Raw genomic sequence first — 25292 nt, 5'->3', positions numbered from 1 at the left:
TAACTGCTGGAAGTTTGTTACATCCCCCAAATTAATCCAGCGGGTGAAGAGAGTAACATAAAATTAAACCGGGGACAAAGAAGCAAGGAGAATGGAAGTATACAGTATGAACAGACCAAGAATTTATTCACAACTTAAATAAGGTTTACAAAAGACCCAAAAACACCAACTGAAAACTACTTTCTATACAAGACGAAAGTGGAACTAAATAAAAACATAAATGAAACAACAAGTTGACAGTTAAATTAAAATAAGGCTAAACATAACACTAATAAACATCATCTGTTTGTTCCTCCTGGTCTTTATCCTCTAGGCCCTGATGAGCAAGTCAGCACAGGTGTGCTCATTCACACAATCACTACAGCAGCAGGAAGAGGGAAGGGCAGTAATCTGGGGAGAAACACAGGTGAGAACAGGAAGAAACACATCCCACAACACTACGACAATCCATAACTCTGAAATTTACAACAAATGTGGAATCTAATACCACATATGTCCAGTTCAACTTATAATTACACAGTGAGATAGTCACCAGTCATGCCCAGAAAACATCGGAGGTCACGTCTGGTAGTGAGAGCTGGATAGGACATCACAGCTGTGACCCTGGCATCTACTGGATGGACCTGCCCATGACCAAACTGTTTCCCCAGGTAAGTGACAGTGGTCTTACCAAACTCACACACAGGGCTTTTAACGCAAGGTTGAGGTTAAAAGCCCTGCCATTTGATGCTCATATGGCTCACTGCATCAGATTTGAAATGCCAACACCACAGAGCCAACACAGATTTGTTATTTTGTTCTTTGTATTAACTGCTAAATCAGTTGGATGTAATGAATGAATGAAAAGGAGAAATGCAGAGGAGGAAAATGAGTGTCTGTTTCCACAGTAAATCATCTGTTGAGTGTTTGATGGTAATTTATTTGTGCTGTAAAACATAACTGCTGTGAAATAATCAGAATAAACGTTTTATTTCTCTCATTCAGAAGCATTGTTCTCACTACCGCTCGCTCTCCTTACTTGACCACCGCCACGCTGTCTCTCTCTCTCTCTCTCTCTCTCTCTCTCTCAAATGCTGGTGCTTAGCTGGCTTGCACTATCTCTCTCTCCTTTTCGGCTGCAGAGAGAACAGCTTTGTTTGCTGGGTCCCCATTTGACGCTCCAAAATCGAAACAAGGTTGAAGTTGGGACGTCAAAACAATTTGACGCACCTCATAATGCTTTTGGTGCATATTCGGCCATCAAAAACAATAGGTGTACTTCAAAACATGCAGGTAGACACTGGCAATGGTCAGGCATTTTAAGTGCAGTGATGTCAGAGGCTTGAGATGTTAAAGGAACATGCAGAGAGAGAGAGACAGAGAGAGTAATTGTCTGCCAATATAGGCCATAACACTGAATCTATCTAGGATATTAAATTCAGGCACGATAAAATAAAATCATTGTCTGCAATATAAATGCATTATCCTCATGATTTGTTCTCTTGGAGCTACGGTATAATAATAAAAATTCTATTACAATCTTTGTTTTTTTGGTTCATTCTAGATAGACACAGTTGTTTTACACTCATAAATTTGAATAAAAAACAGTACTGGTAGAAAAATACAAGGATTATAAAGACAATATAAGCCTCTTTCACCATAGGTTCCAATTATAGTAAGTTTAAAACTGGACCCCGGTAAGATGGCTGCTGTACGGTTCCATCCCAGAATGACAAGTCACTATGACACATTGCATCTAGTGTTTTATATCTATGGCTCCAGTGCCTTCCTTCTGTCTCTCCTCCTAATTTTCAGGTGGCGGGACTCTTGGTTTAGGCCCTTATTAGGTCATTCCAATATCTAGGGTAAAATCAAACAGAAAATTAAAGCTACTAAAATGATGGTAACACTTACTTTTCCATTGACACTTTAAAATGTACAATAACTCTACAACATGCTATTCAGGCTAGAGTTCATTTTACTCAGGCTGGTAGGAAAACAAAATACAAAAACAAAACCCATTGCTTCCTCCCTCCCACAGTCCCACTTGGAACAGTCCATATTACCAACAACTGGTGGAGTAAGCAGCATTCATATGCATGTGTTCATGAGAGCACCATCCTCAACTAGGAAGTGGACCTCAGAAATCGAAACAAACAAAAAAACAATGAAAACATATTAAAGTGGACCCTAAGTTAAGATGATGAACACATGTTCATATTCAAATCAAATATTAAACTACACTAATAAATAAAAGTGCTTCCACCTGATTGGTAAAATATGAACAAAGGACCAAAACATATGCAAAAAACTAATCGTTTAAAGTCCCTTTTCTCACCGTGTAAAGAGGATTATCCAAATAAGGTTGCACAAGGTCTTTATTTGCATAAAAGAACTGAAAAATGTATGAGCACAGATAGAGCCAGTGGATCAAAGAGACTCCCACATGAAAAGAAAGTACATGAAGTGTTTGCTGTGTTCAGAACTTGTGACAGTTGTTCCAGAATAGATGTTGTGAATATTATCCTTCAGATGTATTCCACATCATGTAGCAAAAATTTAAATGCAGCAGGAATACATAAAGAGTCAAAAGAGAAATATGATGAATTGAAGTCTGTCTGATGTGAAAATGTTTCATCCTGGACCAGTTGTGTTCATGAATGCACAGAATCAGGAACTAAAGTATCTTGAAGAAAAACACTCCCACAAAAAGTGAAACTGAACATTTTGGACAACAACAGCTTGTCATTGAGGCAGAAGATTTAGGAGATATATCACAGAATTTACTCTTGCTGTCCATTTCTGCACCTCTACCATTTCAAGTAAAAATCTGTCTTGGTACAATGGTAGAATTATTATTATTATTATAAAAATGCTAAATAGGGCACTAGAGAGGTGTATTTTATTTTCTAATTTTTCCTCCCACTTTGTAGTAACAAAATAACAAACATAACAAAATAAAACCTAAATAACATAATATTGTAATGACCCTTGGCCAACAGGTTGACCCTTTGCACTGGTTAGTGCAGTTGTCTGTGGACTGGGACCCAGAGTGGGAACCCTCCTTCACTGTTACATTTGTGTTAGAAGTGGGATGGTTAGACCGTGAGGCCGTGTTTGCCCACAGGTGTGAGGGAGCCGGTAAAAGCTGAAGCAAGGGGACCTGCTTCCTGAAGGAGAAGGTAGTGTAATGACCCATGGCACCAGTCACAAGCTATGACTGTGCTAACCAGGCAGCCAAAGGGTGACTGGTCTGGGAGACTGGGGTTCGAGACCTGGTGTGGGAACCCTCCTTCACTGTTATAATATTAAAACAGACAGGTGACTAATGATAAATGAAATTCAGTGCACATTCAGTAATAATAGCAAGACACAGCTAGTAATGGCAAGTGTAATCACTAACTCTGTTACACAAGCAACCCTTCTCAAGTGGCTCTGATTCATGTGACTAATGGTTGTCAAGACCGCCATGTGACATTAAGACCTCAGCAACTCTTATGTGACATGATGTGAATAGCCTTGTGATTAAGGCCTCATTATGCTTCACACTGAGTGCTTGTTGGATCATACTGTGGCTGCAATGTGCTAACTTTGGTGATCCCTTCACTTTTCCTCCAGCACCACAATGAAGTTAACATTATGGTTTTAAGTGAAATGTCTCAACAAATATTGAATGGATTACCATGAAATTTGATTCATACATTCATGTTCCCCTTAGGATTAAGTGTAATCACTTTTCATCTAGCATAATCATCTGATCTAAATTTTAATTTGTCAAAACCAATAACATTCCCATCAGCCTTCCTACACATATTCAGACAGGCCCTGTTGGAATGCATTCATTATCCGTGTACCTTTGTCTCAATTGATTTCCAATTCTGAAATGAAAATCAGGAAATGAAAAATTAGGGTTTTTTAAAAAAAATGGTTTTGTCCCTCAATTTGAAGAAAAAGGATATCAAAGCATTTTCTGACACGAAATAGAATTTTTTTTAAAAAGCCTGAAATTCTGTTTTTTCATTCACAAGTTTAATTTTCTTGATAAGGAGCCCCTTATCTAGGTTAATATTAACTCTGACCCTTCAACATTATTAACAACAGCTACAACATTGAGAATTCCCTTATACAAAGGCTGTGTCTAGTCCATAGATAAGCATTGATAAGCACAGAATGGCCCGCACAGAATAAATGCAAGACAACAGTGGTCTGCCTACAATATGCGGGGTCATCTCCCAACTATTTTATCACACTTAATAGTCTACCCACACCCATGTAATTTCTCAAACTCTAAACTGGCTGCAAAATGATTGCCTATATTAGCATCCTCTGTTAATATATCACATCCACTAATCTGTCAACAGTAGCTTAATCCTGTGGCCAAATGAATAATTAAAGCTATACTGCACTTTTACTGCACTACAACAGCACATATCAAGGACTCTACCTACCTTTTATAAAAGTTGATGGTGGCATATTGTTGGCTTGAGACTCCATAGGAGAGTTTTTTTTCCCCATTGTTACACTAATAGAAGTGTGGAATAGGTCTGGCAATGCACAGTCCATTTTTGATTATTTGGTTGAAAATATGCGTACTGATAAAAGCTGCTAACAATGATTAGTTGCAAGAAGTAAAAAACATTGTAGCCTACATATTAGCCTAACAGAACATAGGCTATGGTTTTGGAAATATTAACTGAATATAAATGTTCTCACATGGCCACAGATCCTATCGACAGCCAATACTTGCTTACTATAGCCTAATTGCCCTATGATTATAGTTAATTTAATCTCATCAGACATATCTGCCAAAACAGAAAGGTCCAACCATTAAAAATATCAACCCCTGACCACAGAATTAGTAAACTGGCGATAATGTATCCTAGTTTTTTCATCACTGTTATGTTAGGATGGAAAGAAAGGAATGTAGAAGTGAGAGCTCAGGACCACATGTCCTGTGTTTCACTTGGTAACCTTTATTTGAAAAAAAAACATATTACAGGATACTATCTGTATCTGTCCAGCAGGTGGTAAATGGACTGTACTTGTATAGCGCCTTTCTAGTCTTCAGACCACTCAAAGCGCTTTTACACTACAAATCACATTCACCCATTCATATGCTGAATGGGTACAGGGGCTACCATACAAGGTTGCAACCTGCCCATCAGAGGGAGCTAACCATTCACACACATTCATACACTGATGGCACAGCCATCAGGAGCAATTTGGGGTTCAGTATCTTGCCCAAGGACACATCCACATGGGGACAGCAGGAACCGGGAATCGAACCACTGATCTTCCAATTAGTGGACAACCTGCTCTACCTCCTGAGCCACAGCCACCACAGGTGGCAGTGATGTACCATAACACAACTCAGATAACATGACATTCCCCTTTCTGTGTGCTGTACTGTACTGTACAGTCCAATAACCGTCTTTAGGAAGATGTTTGTTTTAATTAACACTCTATATCTACATTTTCTTTCCATTCCTTTCTGTTAGATTATTAGTGTTTTACCTTGTCTCAACTTAAACAAACAATATCTCATTTTCAACAAAAGCACCCTTTCTTTTTTCACATTCAGCCGAATAGTATTTTAACTCAACTTTTTATGAACTGTGTTCAGCTAAACTAGTATCCAATATCAAAGTCCTTCAGGTACGTTGGAGGGTGGCTAAGCAATTTACAGCCATGTTGATGATACAATAACTAGTCCACAGGCAAACAGAGTAGAGAAGAATGCCTGGATCTCGCCTGTCAGGCACTTCCAGAGTGTACACTGAAACGCCAAAGCCACTGAGCGCCATCAATTGCTGGAGTTTCTATTGTGGTCTGCGGTTGCCTTTAGTCTTTAGTCTAGTCTTGAGAGTGGAAAATAAATACATGGACACATGGATACAAGGACAAATTTCATTGCAATTCATATTAGGCATAACCTTCAGTGCCTTTCAATGTGCTGTAAGAACCTTAAAGATTGTCTGTTTTTGCTTCATGGCTGTATCAACGAGACGTACACAACAAGTAGTCTTGTCAGAATGATTTTACTTGGCAGTTGCATCATTATACCACCCCTGGTTACCAGGCTCCGGCTTGTTTACATTAGACTGACCTCTTGTGGTGTTAACTGTATACAACAGAACATATAATACATCTCCCTTTTTTTCAAATAAAGAATAGCTTGTGAAAATCAAAATTAACCACCGCACACTGTAATGACTTTACTGTGACTTTATTAAGAGCGAACAACGTGTTTCTCCTGTAGCTTCTTCAGGTTCACTCAGTACAACTGCTGAGTACTCACAGGTGTGATAAATACATTGAGTCACATGACTAATTATCACAGTCTTTTTTCTCAAAGTGAACATTTTACAAAGGGCAAGAAAATGAAAATATACATATTACAAAAAACATGATGTGATTAATGTTGCACAAAGTTACAAGAATTACACCATTTCATATAACTAAACTTCATTACATCCCGTAAAGAATAGCTTGTATTAGTTCTGAACTTAAAGCTGTTGTTACCATTATAACCAAAATAGTCTGCCCTTTCTTACGAGGTAATACAACATAAATTCTTTAAGGTAATACAACATAAATTCTTTAAGGTAATACAACATAAAGTCTCTATCTATTCAAAAAAATTTCCACTTTTAACAAAAATACATTACCGGTTATCTGTTATTGATTGTTTAGTATGACTTGGAATTGTCATGTCATTTGTGTTGCTATCCAGGATCCATGACCACCACTCACCATGGGCCTCTGGTCACTACAATGGCATTGGACAAAGCTGAGCGTCTCTGTTGCTTAGCAATATGTGTCTGACAACAAAGTTGTGTGTGAGCATTGAAACTTGCATGTGTGTACATGCAAGTGGGTTAGTAGAGAGGAGAGGGTGAAAACACCAAAGAACAAAAGATCTCAGCGATTGTGAGGAGAAGTGATTCTTGCTTTTATTTTCACAGATTTCAACAAATAAAATGCAAGCCACGGTCTAACACACAATGGCAAGCTAAGGCAGAGCAGTCCAAGCAGTTGGACAAGCACAAATCAATTTAGTGTGATAAACAACCAAACAAGCAGCAAACAGCAATAATACTTTCACAGTATTCTCAGCAGCGAAAAAAAAGCCTGGTATTTTGTTTTCTGATTTTTGTTTCAGTATAGGAAATCTATTGAGACGAAGGTACACAGATTCTTCATAGTGCTGTATTCAGTTGTTCACCTGACAGAAACTATTGTGTAAAGGATGAAAAAAGAGAGCAAGAGAGAAGTTTAAACCTTGGCTCCTTTCTCACTTCTACACAGCTGGCCAAAACAGCCTGAAGCAGGTGTGAATGTCAGATTGGCAGTTTCAGAAAGTTACAGAAATGGTTGGACACCCCCACCCCCTAATTTAATGTTGGAAAGGTGTGTGGAGGGAGAGGGTTTCGGAAGCTATTTGAATGTCTGAAAAGCAGTTCTGATGGTGTATACACCATTCTTTAGTCTTGTTTTGTTAACACAACTACTTGTGTCACTTGTATTGTATTCAACCGAGTGCAACTACATGAATGTCTTTGAGAAGACTCAATTTGAAACTGTGTGTCCTTATTTGCATTTGTACCAATAAATGTGAAAAAAGACTACAAAGGCATGCAAGATCATCAGGGAAGCAGCTGGATGCAGCTAGGAGGAGGCGATGATGTCTTTTTTGTGTGTGTTTGTGGCCATTGTGATTTTTGTCCATCAACGTTTCGTAGCTTTCTGAAACCAACAATCTGGCAATCACACAGTGATTGGTGAGGTGTGTGGAGGTGTAGAAGTAGACAGTGACACAAGAATACCTACACTTCTCAACAGCCACTTGGTCCTCCATGACCTTATCAACCGCAGCACTATGCCAGCAGAGGGCAGGGAAGGAGGGCATAAGCCATTTTATTTTGTTGTGTTTTTTTTTTTCCTATTCCCATCCTTCCCCAAGGCTTAGTTGTTCCCATCCCTTTAGGAATTTCAGATTTTGTAATTTTCTTTTAGAAGTTAATCTTTTTATCATCCAGTGTGTTTTAAGAGGTTTTGAAATCTCATATATTGTGCATATTCTCTGCTTTATTATGAATGCTTTTCCAAACAGGATTACAATGTTATCTCCTATCTCCTAAAATTACAGCTTGTAAATTGATAGTATATATATATATATATATATATATATATATATATATATATATATATATATATATATTTTTTATTTATTTATTTTTTTCCATTATAGTTCAGTATCCACTTTTGGACTTGATCCCAAAATAAAGCAACAATAGGACAATACCACATCAAATGCAAGATTGATTCCTCACCATCATTGCAAAACCTACTCAAGCAAGTTTGTTCTAGGCCCCAAATAGACAGCATCTTTTTGGTGGGTAAAAATGTATTTATTATCTGTATTTGTATTATACGTATGGATACATCTAGGGTTGAATTATAGATAATGTTAAATATATCTTTACATGGAATTGTTATATTGATTGAGTCTTCCCACTTATTTAAGGTATTTATTGGATTTATAACTATCTTGTCTTTGACTATATTATATTTATACATTTTTTGTTGTCTTTGTTTTTTTTTTTAGCTATGGCATTTTTCCAGACATTAGATATTGATGCAATAATTTTATGATATTTTAGTGGTGTGTATATTGGACCATATACTTGTGAAATTTTATGAAAAGTCATAATCTTGCTATTTCTATCTATTAAATAATTTACAAATATAAGGTTTTTATTTAGTAATTGTTTGTTTACAATAAGTCATTTTTTACTGGTTGAAGAGGGTCATTTTTACATATGGAAAGAACCCTTTCTCAAATGTAGAGTGGAAGCTTTTAAGTAATCTTGCTGAGAACCAGTGTTGGTTATGATATAATTTCGATATGATAGATGCTTTTAGGTAATAATTTAATCCTTTTAGGTTCAAAAGTTTCAAGCCTCCCTCTTCAATTGCATTGCATATAAATATGCTCTTTTGATTTGATCTGGTTCATTATTCTATATAAATACAGATATTTTTTGTACAATTCTTCTGGAGGGGTAGGTAAGGAAGTTAATTTATTAGGGAGAGTCATAGATTATCCAGTCCAGGAAGATAGCATTTTTGTATTTTTTGGAGTTTACTTTCAAAATGTATTTTTGTAACTTTGCTCTGCTTCTCTGGGATACATATACCCAATATGTTGACTGGTCCAGTTGTCCATTTGATAGGAAAATTTGTAGGTAATTGTATATTTTCCAGGGATCCAGTACACCTGATTATGCATTTATCATGGTTTGGTTTCAAGCCTGACATCTCTGAAAATTAATCCAAGTCTTCAGTTAAGGCCAGTATTGAGTTTACAGTCGGTATTATTGTAAAATTTGTGTCATCCGCATACATTTTTAATTTGGATTATATACTATTTATAAAAAGATCCTTGATATTACTTTTATTTGTACTTTTTGTCCTAAAATTTCAATAGGTAAAATAAATAAGCATGAAGATAGAGGACAGCCTTTTTTCAAATATGTTTCTGAGAGTTAACCTTTATTAATTATTGTACATTTTGTATTGCTATAGTGTTTTTATCCAATTAATTATGGATGGACCAAAATTGAAATAGTGCAGACATTTGTATATAAAGTCTAATTGTAGATTATCAAAGGCCTTTTCGAGATCTGCAATAAAAACTATACCAGGTTCTTGTACTCTATCATAAAACTCTATTATTTCTAAAAATCTGTCTGTTATCATTTACACTTCTTCCTTTCATGAATCCTGACTGACCTGGATGAATGACCCTAGGTAATACCTTTTTATCTGATTGGCCAGAATGTTTGCATCATAACACTGTAATGTAATAGACCTCCAGTTTTTGAGATTTGTCAGGTCTTTATATTGTCCATTGTGTTCCTGTTTTGAAATTAGTGAAATCAGCACTTCTTATTTAGTTCCTGATAGTTTCCTTCCCATATATGCACTATTAAAACATGCCAACATATGAGCTTTAATATGATGATAAAAGGTTTGATAGAATTTAACTGATGTTCCATACAGGCCTGGGCTCTTAAAGATTTTAAAGCAGTTAAGAGCCATGGACAGTTCCTCCTCTGTGATCAGATTTTAATCGTGGCCTCATTGATGGGAAAAAAGGTTCTGTGCTGGCACTGAAAAGTGGGACTGGGGGATTTTGAAATGAAAATATTTTAGAAAAATATTTGTTCTTCTTTGATAATATCTTTGGGCTCCATAAATGTGATGTTATTTATTATGAGCTTTGTGATGATTTTTATGGCTGCATTCCTGTGTTGTAGGTTCATGAATTTAATACATTGTTCTCCCTTTTCCATCCATTCCACTTAATTTTGTAGAAGTTTTTCATTTTGTTTAAGGGAGATAAATGATTCTTTATTGTAATTATCATCTACAAGTTCAGATAATGGTTTGATTTGTTTTATTCTCCTGTTCTTTAAGATGGTGTATTTTCTTTTTCCTTGAACTGTATTATATACTACTACATACTAGCGTCCCATACATCCAAAGGCTTTTCTGTACCTACATTTTGGTGAAAAAAATCTTCTATAAAAATCTTAGTGGCCTCAATAAAACCTTATCTTCTAAGAGTAACTGATTAAATTTCCAATATCCAGGGCCTCTCTTATGTTCAGAGGTAATCATATTTATTCCAATAAGGTTATAATCCTAGATCAATCTTCATGTGTTTGTTGGTGTGAGGAGGTGAGAGAAGGTACAGGATGTTTGGTTGATTTGGTTCATTTTGATTATATTTTTGTGAAATAACAAAATAAAATAGTACAAATCACAAATTTAACCTTTACTGTTTATTTTATGCTGCGCACTGCTGAAGAAGCTGCTAAACATATTTTCATTGTTCTGAGCACAATGGCAATAAAGGTCTAATCTAACCTAAATCATTTTTAACATATCATAATTAAAAAGTTCTTGCCATAATGAGAACACTTAGAGAGCATCTATCCTTCTGCACAAATGCATGCAGGTTCTGGCTGTGTGATTTTCAGTGTGGGTTTTCTCTGGGTGCTCAACTTTCCTCCCTCCAGAAACATCCAGGTGGATCTACAATTTGGATCTAAATATATACACAATTCTAACTGTGTTCAAAAGTTTTTGAACTGGATTTTCATTTGAGTGTCTTTTGTTATTGTTTACTATCAGATGTGGACAGCAATAGATGAAAACAAATAATTATTGAACCCAAATTGAATCACAGCTGGTTGACTTTAAATCCAGTCAGTCAGCAGTGAATGTAATTCATCCACTAGGTGGAGACCAACAGCCATCTCTGTTTCTGCTGACTCTTTGGTCTTAATTGTATTCATAGATTTGCAACATACAATAACAAGAGATAGCTTACTGAGATCAGTCAGTGTGGATGTTAAAATGTTCATAGTTGTGTTCTTTTTTGATTCACCACACTGAGAATATATTTAATTGTATCAGTTAATTATATCAAATAAAAATAAAAAAATAAAATGAAAGAATAAATTAAAGCTATATGTAAAAAGAGTCAGATGTTTGGATCAAAATCTCCTTCAGAGACACATATTGGCAAACTCCTCATATTAAATAATACAGAAATGAAGAGCATGAGCCCAAAACACAAAAATAACACAAAATGAGATGAATGTACATTCCCTATGCTGCATCAATGGCAAAGAGTCACCAAAACATTTCACTGACACTGCAAAGTTGTACTAGTACTGTCAGCCTGTGGACCTTTGCTTGCTGAAGAAGAAAAGAAGTAGCAGCAAAAAGATGAAGAAATGGACATCCACTGAACCAAATGTGTAAAATTACCCATGTGCTATCATCAGAAGTTGAACAACCAGCAGTGAACATGTTCAGTCAGAGCTGCAGCCAAAAATGTGGACATTGAGGTCATTATTTTCCTTTGTGGTGAATTTGTGAGGTTTTAGGAACTTGGGGAGAATTTAAAAAACACACATGTAGTGGGTATTTTTAAAGCTGACTCCAGTGTTTTTAGACTTTTCTATGTTGAAGGGTGACTGCAACAAAATAATATATAGATAGATTCATAATTTCTCCCCCAGAATTGTATTCCTGGCTGTGCAGAAAAGGCTTTGAAACACATTTTAGAACTTCAGCCTGGGAAACAAAATGTCCAGAGATTTTAGCTGAAAAATTAATGAATGAATACTTTAGAGATCTTCTTTTTGGTGAGCCTGTATGCAGCTAAAGCTGGCAAAGTTCACTTTAGACAAATGCAATCTGAGTCAAGTTAGACAATGATCATACGTACCACCCGCATATACCTAGTACTTTTTAATCATGTTCATTTATAAACATACATGTAAAAACAATCTCAACAATTAACAGTATTCATCAAGAGATGAATGATCCTATTCTGGATACATGAAAGCAGACATAAACACAGACAGACTGATGCACATACTTTATTTAGCTATTCTGGGAGTCTAAGTTTTAAAGACCTTTTAATACTAGTTAGGATTACAAATAAGATCAATTCTGTTAAAGAAAAATTAAAGCAACTGCTGACCTGATTGATTTCTCACCAGAGGAATAGTGTGCAAGAAGAAACATAACTTTGAGACTCATAAAACTCACTTATGACTATGGACAGTGGTGGAAGAAGTCTTCAGATCCTTTACTTCAGTAAAAGCAATGCAAATGGCATGAAAAATGTGGCTTAAGTATGTGTATGAATAAATGTAATAGAAATAGAGAAGGTTTATCATTAAAATAGCAAAGGCAAAAGTGTTCATTTTGCAGCAGAATGACTGCTTTGTTTGACATATATTGGCAGCAAACTGACCAAGGTACTTGATAGACATTGCTACAGGTGCACCAGTCCTAGTATTACACTCCCTTCTGACAGAAGTGCCCTGACCTCACTGAAACTACATGTGGAGGAAACACTTCAACAGACTAATAATCTTTTTAGCCACTAATTATGACATCCCACTTGATATATACTGTCCAGTATCTGAAGCTGCCTTCTCATCTGCTGTTTGTATGGATACGAGTTTTGGCTTAAAGTGTCTCTACTTTACTGATGTCTTCTGCCACACAAGCCTTAGTAAGAGAAAAGAGTTCTTATGTAAGATGAAGCATGGATTTAATATGCTGATGATCTTTATGTACTCAGATTAACTCATCAGAATCATATCATGAACTCTCTCCTGGTTAAGGTGGTGGAGGTGACAGATTGTTTCAGTGCTGACTGAGAACAGAAGATAGAAAGGGTCTGAGCAAAGGAAGAAATCAATTACAAGACATACTGAGAGCTAAACCCTGAATGAACTGTCCATCCTCTGTGAACAAACAGCAGACACTATGTTGAAGTGAGAGTGTGAGAGGCCCTCGATTCTTTTGGCTGTGACTCCCTTCATGTGTGTCTTGTTTACTCCTCTGTATAAATGTGATGTGTCTTCCTCAGACGATTGATGTTGTTTATGCTGTATGAGTCTTCTCTCTCAGCTTAGATAATTAAACACTTTAATGTAAGGCAGAGAGGAGGTTTCTTTATTCAACATTTATGTTGCTGTTGTTTGCACAAGTTAATATCTTGTGAGCACACAATCTGGTGGAGGTATAGTAACAAAAAGAGAGACTTTGGCACTAAAAAGACTGTAACATTGAAATATATCTACTTGATTTGACTCATTTGGATGCTGAAGCTTCATATAAGCTTCAGATAAACTGATATTAAACTACATTTTGTACAGAAGATGGATTTTGTCCCCCATCACTTACATTGTAAGTGCATTATGAAGAGATCCTCTAATAGTCAGCATGATTAAGAAGAATAATTACAGCAAGAAAAACATGTTTCAGTGTTCATTTCGGCTCCTGACTGTTGTATTAAGATGGGAAAACTGTGAAACTGTCCTTTAAGCGTAATTAACAAAATGTGAAAAGTCCACAAAGATCTTCAGTTTGATGCCAGATCCTGTTTGCTGAGGAGGGCGGGTTGGATTTCCACCACTGAGTTCAGTTAACATAATTTCATACATTTCTGACCTTTCCCAGAAATGGAGACATTATTATCCTCCTGTTGTGTGTTTGGATCTTGTGAATACTTTTAGTTTGAAAATCACAGCGGGTCTAGTGAAGGGATGGATCGGTTGCTGCTCACTTGACGGTGTCGGTGCAGCTGAAGCGGCCGCAGACAGACTACAGAGCTGCGCGGGGCTGCGGGGCTGCGGGCTGGACTCTGCTGGATCTCAGTCTCCTCCTGATGACATGAACTTAGTGTCTGACGGCCCGGAGGAGTTGTGGGAAACAGCGCTGTGTTCTTCTCCTGTCCTCTGCGTGGTGTGGCTGTGTCGGAAAGAGGGATAGCAGTTGGGATTTTGTACTACCCGGGGACAAGTCATCCCAAATGAACAGGATCTCATGTGTCCTCAAACTATGAGCAAGCTACAACAGGATCCGAGAAATACAGGCAAGTTTCCAGAAGTGGCCAGCTGCTGGACGAGAAGTTAGATGGCAGGAGTGTGTGGAGGGTCGTGCTGCAGTCAGAGCAGCTGAGTAGAATGATTATAATTATGACTTTATGTTTAATAAATGTCAGTGTGTTTGGTAAGCTGCTGTTTGCTGACTGCCACTGTTGTGTGGAAGTGGAGGAATGCAGCAGCACGGTCAGTCAGACACATTCCTGTCTGTAGCCAAACACACAGCAGACACAGTTTTAGGGGAGATAGTCGGAGGCTGCCCGACATTAAGGTAGATAACCCGTTTGATTCCTGTCGACTGGAATGGCTACATGCTGTTATTATAGCAACATTCATTCTGTCTCCGCTTCATACTAAATAACTGCGCGTTGCTGGTGCACTGGCATTACAGAAAATGAGACATTTTTGTTGGCATGGTTCCACCCCTCCACACCCTGCTGTAAGGTTATCACACGGTGTTATCTCCCTGCACTTTCTCTGCTCCAATCATCAAGCACAACTTGTGGCTTCCCTGGAGTGGTCTGGCTGCAATCCAGCTTCCTCTGCTGGAAACCAGCAGATGAGCAGTATGATGATAGGTTCATGGCACACTGGATGCATGCTTCATTCGAGCTAAAAGCGATTATAAGTGTTTTCCAGCACACATCCCATGATTCTTGTGTGACTGGACGAGTATTTTCTGTAGCAGATGTGTGTTTACACTCAGGTGCAGTCCTGCTGTGCCAACAAAAACTTGTGTCAGAGCTGGTGATTACAATCCACAGTGAACCAGCCTCTCTTTGTGTTACTGCAGTCTTATTCCAAACACACATGATGAACTGTTGCAGGAATAATGGTGGTGTTTTCTGTTTGACTGTTACAGGTGACAATGACGTACTTGAGATTCAGCACACGCTTTGTTTGAACACCAGCAGCTTTACAGGATCTCTGCCTGAATAACATTCAGTGTGAAGTTAAGGGCTGCAACTAAAATGATTATTTTATCGATCAGTCTTCAAATTATTTTCTTTATTAATTATTTGGTCCACAAAATGTCAGGAAATTGTGAGAAATGACCGTCACAGAGTCCCACATTCCAAGGTGATGTCGTCAAGTGTTTTCCTATTTTGTCTGACCAACAGTCCAAAACCCAAAGATATTTAGTTTACTATTATAGAACACAAATAAAAGCAGCAAATACTCAAATTAGCTTAAAAAAGACTGTTATCATTTTACTGAGTCTAATGATTATTGCAAATTAATTTTCTGTCATTGACCAATTGATTAATCAACCAATTGTTCCCACTTTAATGAAATGAAAACACTTTACTTTACCATGTAGTTTTTATAATCAGTATTCAAATATTTAATATATTATCATATCTCACTATAATGTAGTAATAAGCAGATAAAAGGACATATTTGCATTTATTAATGTGCAATATTTGTCAGCAATTATTACTTCTCCTATGAAGACATTTTATTTATATCATTACAACTGTGTTTTTTCATATTGTCATTCATTATCTGTTACAACACTTAAGGGCGTCCACAGGAGACGTCATAGTTGTTGACTGTGCTTACATCTGCTGTTAATATAGTGAGCGTAAATACTAAATAGGGGGATGCAAAGTAAAGTGTCATCAGTTAGGCTATGTGAACTACTAAATCTGTTCATATCAAAGAACAAGAAAAAAAAAGACTCTGACCAACACGCAGGTCAGAATTCAGTCAGACTTCGATGGTTTTCTGTACATGCTCCTGCTCAGTCATTACACACTGGTCAAAGTGAATTTGAGTTTGGCTTTTGAATATATTGACTGTGCTTTTCTGTTTTCAAGGACATAGAGGGTGGTCCAAAATGATTTGAATGAAGTCTGATATACTTTAAACCTTTGCAATTTAAATTGGACTGTTTATTTGGGAATAGTAGTTTGAGAAAATAATCTTGACTTGAGATTGATTTATTCATCTTTTTAGGAGCTTTCAACAGGTTCTCAGTCTTCATCAGCAGATTGAATTTGCTCAGTTGTCATCATGTGACCAGTGGATGTGTTAGAAAGCCAGTTTTATGCCTGGACAAATATAAAAAAATGTGCAGATTAGTTCACACAATTTCTCAAAGACATTTATTTACACACAGAGTGACATTATCATTCATTTGGAGTTGGGTTTCTGTTCACCTAGGGAATGTAAGTCCACACTCTTTTAGCTCTGTTTTGGTCTCCACCAACTCCGGAGGGAAATATCTGGCACTTTAGCTGCTAAATGCTATGTTCACCAGCTAGTTTCTAACTGTGTCTATCTGCTGGTGTTGAGCAGGTAGTGTACAGTGGGTTTATCAGAGAGTTGTCACTGAAAACAGCTGCTGCTGCTAAAAAGAATAAAATACTCCTTGTAGCTGAGGAGAACTACAGAGTTTGTGATCATTTTCTATGCAGTAGTTATTTGTTGACATAAAAATATTGAACAGTACAGCTTTAAGACTATATTGTTTTAGATGAAGTTTGGCATATTTTGTTACATGATAAAAAAAGAGTTAAAACAGGCTTCCAGGCCCAAACTACAGTACTTAAAAAGTACAGTTTTTGAGTATCAGGTATTGTATTGGCACTGGTATCAAAAATGTTTGGAAAGACACCCAGCCCAACACTGGCTGCATAAGGCAAAGCTTTTTTTTCAACATCTGCTCAATTCATTCCACTGTTTTCATGAGATTTCTACTGATAAGTGAACTAATTAGTCATTAGGGCTGTACTTAAATAGGAAGATTTATGTTGTTTTTATAGTCTTTATGGGAAATAACTAGTCACTGTTGGAAAAAAAACATACCATGACAAAGAAACAACAAGCCCTCCAAATTAAACAACAAAATACATGGTTGGTCCATGATGTCTCTATCAGCAATTATTGACAGGACATCCTTTCTCTGTGCCTTCCAAAACTATTAAAAATCACTGTGGAAAAATGAATCATTTTAGGATGTGTCAACGCTGTGGTTATGGTTTGACTTGTGGTTGGAAACAGGAAACAAACACTGGTCTCTCATGTTAAGATCTAATGGTTTGTTGACCCATCCATCCACCTGACCTCCTCCCTGCATGAACTTTGTTGTTAGATAATAACGTCACCTGGTTTCCTCCTTTGTCATAATTTCTACAGCTGCTTGGGTGCTGTCAGTTAAATACTGGATTTGTCATTTTGGGGCACTTGCATTAATGACTGATCCTGTTGTTTCTCTTGGGGTAGTCAGTCTCCAAAGAAATTATTTAGTTAAAGATAGTTTTACTATCGCTCAATTTGTTGTGTCCCATATAATATTTTATGAATGAGTCCAACTTAAAGAGCACAAAGAAGTGTGATGAGGCCTGGTCCCATCTATACATGAATATTTACACAAAGAAGAAGGAGAAATGAGCTAGCAGTGAGCTATTTGTCAGAAAGCACGGTGAGAACTTTTTACACTTGTGGTTACATGTTCAGGACCTTACAGTAATTGCAGTGAGAGCCTTTGAAGCAGTTTTTCCATTTCACTCCACTTTGTTTATGACCATGTGGGAACTCAAGAAGAACAGCACAGTATTTCTCAGCTTTTGTTTTCTACCTTGCTGAATTTACAAGCTCCCCACAGACATTGAAGGTTTGGAACAGTTCGAGGAGTTTTACTCTAATTATTTTCAGCAGTGATTAACATTATATGTGCATGGTAAACAACCACTGAGTAAAGTAAGTTTTAAGTGCGCTAAATAAGGCTGGATTCCAGGCGTCCACTCATGTGTAATGTCTCCATCATGATGACAGATGAAATGCATTTCAGAAGGAAAGTATTTGGTTGTATCTACACTAAAGCCAGTATGCTTCTGTGTCAGGATGCTGTGGATTTAGCAAAGCCATTTCCAAGTCGCTGTCATCTCTATCACAAAAGGCCTTTCTCAAATCTGTGTTCCCATCTTTTCTTGTGAAACGTCATCAGTTCTTGCTTTGCCCTATTTCATCTTGGATGCTCTGGAGCTGACTTGTGCATGTGACCTTGGGGTAGACAAATATCCCAACATTTATTTTGCAACAAACAGTGGTGTTGTATGACTTTTATCATCTTTTACAACTGTTACTGTGCAACCAGTGGTGGAGGAAGTATTCATATCCTTTACAAAGTACTAATACCACTACTGTATATAAAAATACTCATTACAAGTAAAAGTCCTACCTTTAAAATCCTATTTAAGTAAAAGTACAGAAGTATTATCAGCTAAATTTACTGAAAGTACCTGTTTTCCACAAAATTGTCCCTTGTGACTGATATATAATAAATATTACAATTAAAATATATTATTGTATTATTCAATTGATTGACAGTATTAATACTGAAGCATCAGTGTGTAAGCAGCATATTACTGTTTGAACTACGTTATATACAGTTAGCTAGTTTAGTCCAGTGGTTCCCAACCTAGGGGTCGGGCCCCTCCAAAGGGTTACCAGATAAATCTGAGGGGTCGTGAGATGATTAATGGGAGAGGAAAGAAGAAAAAACAAAGTTCAAATTTTCTTTTTTTGGACTTTTCTCTAATCTTTCATTTTTGCTGAAATATTGGATCATTTGAACATTTATTGAAATGAAAGCATGTGAGAAGTTTAGAGGGAAAAATCACTATTTGGTGGAGCTGTTAACAACTCATAGACATGTGAAATGTGACCCCGACTACACACTGCTTTTTGTAACACGTCAAAAGCCAAAAAGGTTGGAAACCACTGGTTTCATCTTTAACAATGTGTTGTATTTTAAAAGCTTGTTATATTATCCATTGTGTCAAACCTTTAGAATTTATTGATACACAGAGATTATACTCTGCACATACAAATTTGTTTTTTATATATACATAAACATGTAAAAAGAGACAGATAATTAAATAGAGCAGCTCAAAACAGCACAATAAACCAACTTAATTTTTTTTCCTGCAGTCTGAAAAAAATGCTGAAGCAGCTGCTTATAATGCCTACCCTTTTAACAGAAGTTATGTCTGATCTTGAAAGGTAACTTCAAAACAATCAAAATCTTCATCTGTAAAGTTATTAAAGCTGTCAAATAAATGTAGTGGAGTAGAAAGTACAATATTTCCAGACTGAAATGTAGTGGAGTGGAAATATAAAGTAGCATCAAATGGAAATATTCAAGTAAAGTACAAGTACCTCAAAATTGTACTTAAGTACAGTACTTGAGTAAATGTACTTAGTTACTGTCCACAACTGTGTGCAACCAAATGTAATTTTGAGAATTTTTAGGTGAGAAATGAAGATTTAAATTTTAAGTATGCAGTCCATTTATCAATTGGAAAATTTTTCCATATGGAAACCCAAAATGTTCAATACTAAATAAATAAAAATGAAATACTCATATTACATTGTGTAAATAATACACCACTTTGTGAAATAAATAAGATTCATTATTACAGCTCATTAAGAAATGTTATTTCATCATTCATTTTCATAATAATAGCATTATTGGATATCATTGTTCACTGCTCATTATGAAGCATGAACCTGAACTTTACCTTCAGACACACCAATCTGACAGCAACAAATAGATTTCAACTCTGAGAGCAAAGTTTGTCTCCCAAAAGCGAATACTGTATATACTACTATATGTGAAATGCTACAGAGACACCTGTGGCACCAGTTAATCACCAGAGGTCAGAGACTGTTCAAATAATATAACAGTTGTGGGTTAGGCTGTTTGTCCTCTCCCATCACCACTGTTTGTTGTGAAATGCATGCTGGGATACCAGTCTACCCTAAGTTTCACACAAGTGGACATAAGGCTTCTTACATAAGAAGTTCTTGCCACACTTAAATTAAAATGAATACATAAATGAAACAAAGGCAGTATGGTGTATGACATACGTACTTCACATATAGTATATTACAGTAGGATAACAGGTCTGTCTGTGGACTGCATCTCATGGTAGATGATGGTTGAAAGAAAGCTTCTTAATTGAGATGATTTTGTCACAAAACACAAGGTAATAACTTGAGGAGCTGCAGCTCGATACTGAACACACAGACATGAGATTGATATCCATCTGAACATCTCACTCAGAAAAAAAGCCAATAAATGGAGTGTTTCTCTACTATTACTTCAAATGTATTCAACACTGGCTTGCAATTGACTCATTTGATTGGAAATAGATTATTATTGATAAAAAAATGAAATAATTGCTGTGATCATCCTTATACCAGTAAGCCAACTATTTCATATGTATTTGAATGAGTGGATGTAAACTTAAATCATTATTTTTGTATTAACTCTGAGATTCCTCCACTCCCACAGTCCTCTGACAGGGTGTGACCAGGAGCAAAAGCTCTGGACTGATCGGTGCCATGAAAACCCGAGGCGTTACACCATCTTCACCCTCCCGCCGGCGGAAGTCTCGCTTCACCTTACGAGGCAGAAAGAAGAAGGACGGGGTTGTTCAAGGCAAGCTTCGTATCCGCTCCATGCCTGGAGCCTTCCTGGTGCTAGGGGTCGTTGTGGTGGTTGTTGGCACTGCTCTAGCTGTGGCAGGATATTGGCCCTACCGGATTTCAAGGTCGTCCATTCTGGGAGCCACTGGAGGGGAGTCGCAATCTTCAGGCTGGAGTCTTGGTGCTAAAGGCCTCCTGTCCACAGCCAGCCTAATCCACAGCGAGCGGATGAAGCTGCTGGGTCCCGTCATCATGGGGGTGGGACTCTTCATCCTCATCTGTGCCAACACAGTCCTGTACGAGAACAGGGACAGAGAGACTCAGATGCTGCTGGCTCAGATGCGCAGTGTTATCTGTTCTGTGTCCGCCGCTGTGCCCTCAGCGGACCTTAAAGAAATAGCAGCAGCCAACTCCATGGCCAAACACTACCAGTGGGTGAGCAGTTTACCAGCTGCCCACCTCAACATCCTCTGTTTGCAGCAGCTGGCCAGCTCTGAGCCCCTGCTCCAGACCAGACAGCCCAGTGACCAGGAGGACAGCATGGAGGGCATCTACCAGCAAGCTGTCCTCCAGACAGAAGCCCTGCACCACCAGGAGTCAGAGCCTCCGCCTTCCATCCATACCAACTCATGTAACTCCAGCCAGACAGACTTTAACGGACAGTCTGGTGCTGAGCATGGGGGCAGTGCCAACTTCAACCCCCAGCCTGCCCTGCTCATCAATCTCAACAACTGCCTGGTGTCTGCCAGCTCCATGTCCACCCTGGGGGTGGATGAGGTGGATATCCCAGCTGCTCAGCCAAGGCGCTGCCACAGCATGAGCTACAGGACTAACCCTTACATAGCCCAAACTGCAGTACGTCTGGAGAAAGGCCTCCACACTCCTGGACAGGAAGGTCGAACAAATCAGTCAGCAGTCACAAGGAGAGAGCCCAGTTCACAGGTCTGTGTGAACATTCCTGGGCAGGTTGTGGATGCAGTGGAGGAGCAGACTCATCGAAGCTGGCCTCGGCTAGACCTGGGCAGCGGGAGACGGTACCTGAAACTGGAGAACAAAGAGGACTCAGTGGACAAACTGCTGGACCAGTTAGAGCAGCAGTGTTCTCAGTGGGATAAGAGTTTTGGCTCGGGGCCTTTCCAGTGACGGCTGCTTCAGCTTCACAGTCCCGAGAATACTCCTGGATACAGACACACTGACAGCCAAGGAGTAATGATCTTTACCCTGGATTTTAAAACTGCACTATATTTTTGGTTTTAAATTCAGTTTGTCTTCCAGAAACCAATCCCCAGACCATTTGGAGCTACAGTATTTCACAGCAAGGATCTTCCAAAACGTGAGCTTGTTCTCAATCTTCAGTGGAATATTGATACCCAGAGGTTATACTCTTTGCTCGGGTGGATTTGGCAGATGTTTTATATAATTGAAAAAGAGGAACAATACACAGACCCTACACTGTCACAGATGAGCGAAGCAATTTGACAGGCTATTTACTTCCACAGTTTGGGTTGGCAGCGATGCGAGAAATCAACTCGTATCTCAATGTTAAAAAGGGTTTGCCTGTTTCCAGGACACAGTGTGTACAACTCAGTGGAGGAGAGATAGAAGGATGCAGGAGGACGGGGAATTGTTTTCACTGTGCAATCAATTTTGAATCAAACTACCTGGACTCCTGAGCCCATAAAGTGCTAACAGCTCTTGACAAATGCAAATAGTATATAAAATAGGACTTTTTCCTCAGCTGAAGTCCCATACTCCAAATGCAATGCATGGTAGTGATATACAGTATGTTACATCTTAATACTTATGCAGAGTAATGTCTATGTTGGTTTTATGTGTAGAGGAAGTAATTCTAGTTAAAAGGTAATTCTAGTTTATTTCAGCTTGGGTCTTATTTTCAGAGCTCTGGTCATCAGTTCTACAGTATCAGCCATGATAATACTGAATACACTCAAGTTAATTACTGACATCTGGGAACATGATGACATTTTGGGTGATATTTTCGCGGTTCACCTTTGTTTTCTCATGGACAGTTTGCATGGACCATGGGCTTTTGGCTTTATGTTTGATAAGGACCCTTATGAGCACACCCTCTCCCAGCATGCAGGACTAGAGCACACAACACAGGGCCAAGAAACCAAACACACACAATGTATTAACCTATATTGATTATTTTGGTATATTACATTAACCATATTTTAGTAATGGTTTACTCTATTTACAACATCATACATTATTTATAAGGATAAAACAAACACCACACATGGATAATGTAGATAAACCATCACCCCACTGCTAACTGTGAAATAATATACAAATAAGAATCAAAGGTATTGCAGAGCTGTGACCAAACAGCAAAACACAGCACTGTATGGCAAAGAGACAAATGTTCTATAGACCAGTGGCTGGCCCTCTTTAAAGAGAAGTCATTGAAGCCAAACGCCTGGATATTGTCTGACTCAGTGGCCATAAGTGACAGCACACTCAGGTCAGGTCAGCAGGACTTGTCATGCTGACAATCTTCCAGAATGTCACCAATATAGGCTAACTCACACTGACTCCAGTGGTAGTTCCAAAATTTAGCACTAGATTATCTGCAATAAAAGACAAAGAATAACAATAGGAGTGACTAAATCCATAATGTTATCTTTTTTCAGTCTGCACTGTATTTCTTTTGACATTACTAAAGCTCAGAATGTCCTGTTAACATGGTTCATTTATCCTGGACCACTGATATTCTCATCTGTCTGTTCATATAAAGATATGATGTAAGTTAAAAACATGTGGACACAAACATTATTAAATTGCACAAAACTATTTTTTTTCATAAAAAACACTAAAACTCTAAAGCTCTAAAACACAGTATAGTAGTACAGCACAACTTGCATGCAAATTGATGGCATTTCTGAGTTGCCCACTTACTCTGAATAACAATATATGGCAGCCTGGCTAAGACATTAATCTCTGTAACAGTGACCGAAAATGGAGCAAAAGAAGCCGAGGTTTCAAAGGGTTCAAAGGAAATGGACATGTTAGGAAATGTTCCCTGTAATCAGACATTGTTTTGAGTGTGTCTGATGGAGGGTCTGCTGTAAGATGTTGTGTATATCATCAGAGACGTTATTCCAAATCAGAGGTGAATCAGAGGAATGAGTGTTTTCTCAGTCAGTTACAACACCGTCCCATTTTGTGATGTCACCATGTTCCCAGACTGCAGCAATAAACTCCGTGATTACAATGTTGTTGTTACTAATAGGAAGGACGGCCAAAACCATGCAAATAACACCCAATTTGTAATGAAATGGAATCATCCTTCAACCCTCTCTGTTCGTTGTCCCTCTCCCAGTTGAGGCAGTATTAGCTTGTTTTGAAAGCAGGCAGACCTCCTCCTCCCTCTGGTCTCCTGTTGATCATCTCCTTTCAGAGTGCACCCAGTATTTATGAGGAGGGTCCTCCCGCCCACACACACACACACACACACATTCCCTCTCCTCCCCCTCCCCCCTCCCGCTTCCCTCACTGCCTCTTTGATCAAATGGACAGAATGGATTGTGCAGACGAGGCGCGACCGCAGTCCCAGTTAGATTTAGTGAGGTGATCAGTGTTACTGCATACAGCTGGGTGTGTGTCATAGAGGGAAGAGAATATGAATCAGAGACCTGTGCCCCCCCCCCCGCTCCCCTCCCTCCTCCTCCTCCCTTTACTCCACTTGCAGATGTGCAGAGGCAACCCTCCATGTTTGAACCAACAGTCTTACTCTGGTTTTCTTTCTGTCTGTGCTGCCTGTTGTGTATGCTATGTGTGACACTTTGTGTTCTAAATGTATACCAAGCAATATGAGTGGTCTGACAGAACAATCACTGGCTGTGTCTTGCCCTGTGTCGACCATTGCATTAAACAACATTGCCATGCCTGTGTTGCAAATATAAGGCAAAGCAAAAGCATCTCGTTTGCGGCCGTCTCATTTATTCAAACTGTCAAGGTAATGGCACCTGGTTGTATATATATGCAACATATAATCAACTCTCCTCGCTCACCACTGACGACCCCATTCCTCATCCCGAAGGAGACTTAGCATTTCATCCATATTCTTCATGCTGAACACGTCCAGCCGGGATCTGGACCAGTGAGGCTGTGTTCAGTTTATTGCCTGGTGAATGAAAATGTGAGAAATAGAATTTTTTTCCTCTCCTGCTCACGGTGTGAGCTTTATATTTTGAAGCAGTCCTGAGCAGGAATGGGATGGAGTGGCAAGAGCGAATTCCCTGGCTGCAATTATCCTCAGCAGAGCCTCCTGCATGCTCCAAATTTTTCCCTTCTTATTAGATTTTATGGTTCCTTCCGGGCAGGTATGCAGTCCCTTGCGATCTCTTTTCATTTAATAGGTCGTTTACA

At 38.3% G+C, this 25292-nt stretch overlaps 1 protein-coding gene and 1 long non-coding RNA gene across 4 annotated transcripts; one reads left to right on the top strand and one right to left on the bottom strand.

The window, feature by feature from the left end:
• Positions 1–100: 100 nt before the first annotated feature.
• Positions 101–624, bottom strand: LOC121913757. The gene is made up of 2 exons (XR_006100372.1): positions 533–624; positions 101–390 (listed from the first exon to the last, which is right to left on the bottom strand). It is a non-coding gene; the product is annotated as an uncharacterized LOC121913757 (long non-coding RNA).
• Positions 567–24834, top strand: tmem200b (transmembrane protein 200B). Of its 3 annotated transcripts, XM_042436551.1 has the most exons (3): positions 567–650; positions 20767–22079; positions 22149–24834. In XM_042436551.1, the coding sequence occupies exon 2, from the start codon at positions 20817–20819 to the stop codon at positions 22041–22043; it is 1227 nt and encodes a 408-aa protein (XP_042292485.1). In that variant the 5' UTR covers positions 567–650; positions 20767–20816; the 3' UTR covers positions 22044–22079; positions 22149–24834. The 3 variants fall into 3 exon arrangements, with proteins under 3 accessions (XP_042292485.1, XP_042292484.1, XP_042292486.1); XM_042436550.1 differs by having other exon boundaries at positions 20767–24834; XM_042436552.1 differs by lacking the exon at positions 567–650 and adding an exon at positions 14161–14452 and having other exon boundaries at positions 20767–24834.
• The last annotated feature ends 458 nt before the right edge of the window (positions 24835–25292 follow it).

Source organism: Thunnus maccoyii, chromosome 15, assembly GCF_910596095.1.
Source record: "Thunnus maccoyii chromosome 15, fThuMac1.1, whole genome shotgun sequence".
Taxonomy (NCBI): domain Eukaryota; kingdom Metazoa; phylum Chordata; class Actinopteri; order Scombriformes; family Scombridae; genus Thunnus; species Thunnus maccoyii.
The sequence above is the reverse complement of the archived record's forward strand: the minus strand, read 5'-3'. Positions and strand labels throughout refer to the sequence as shown.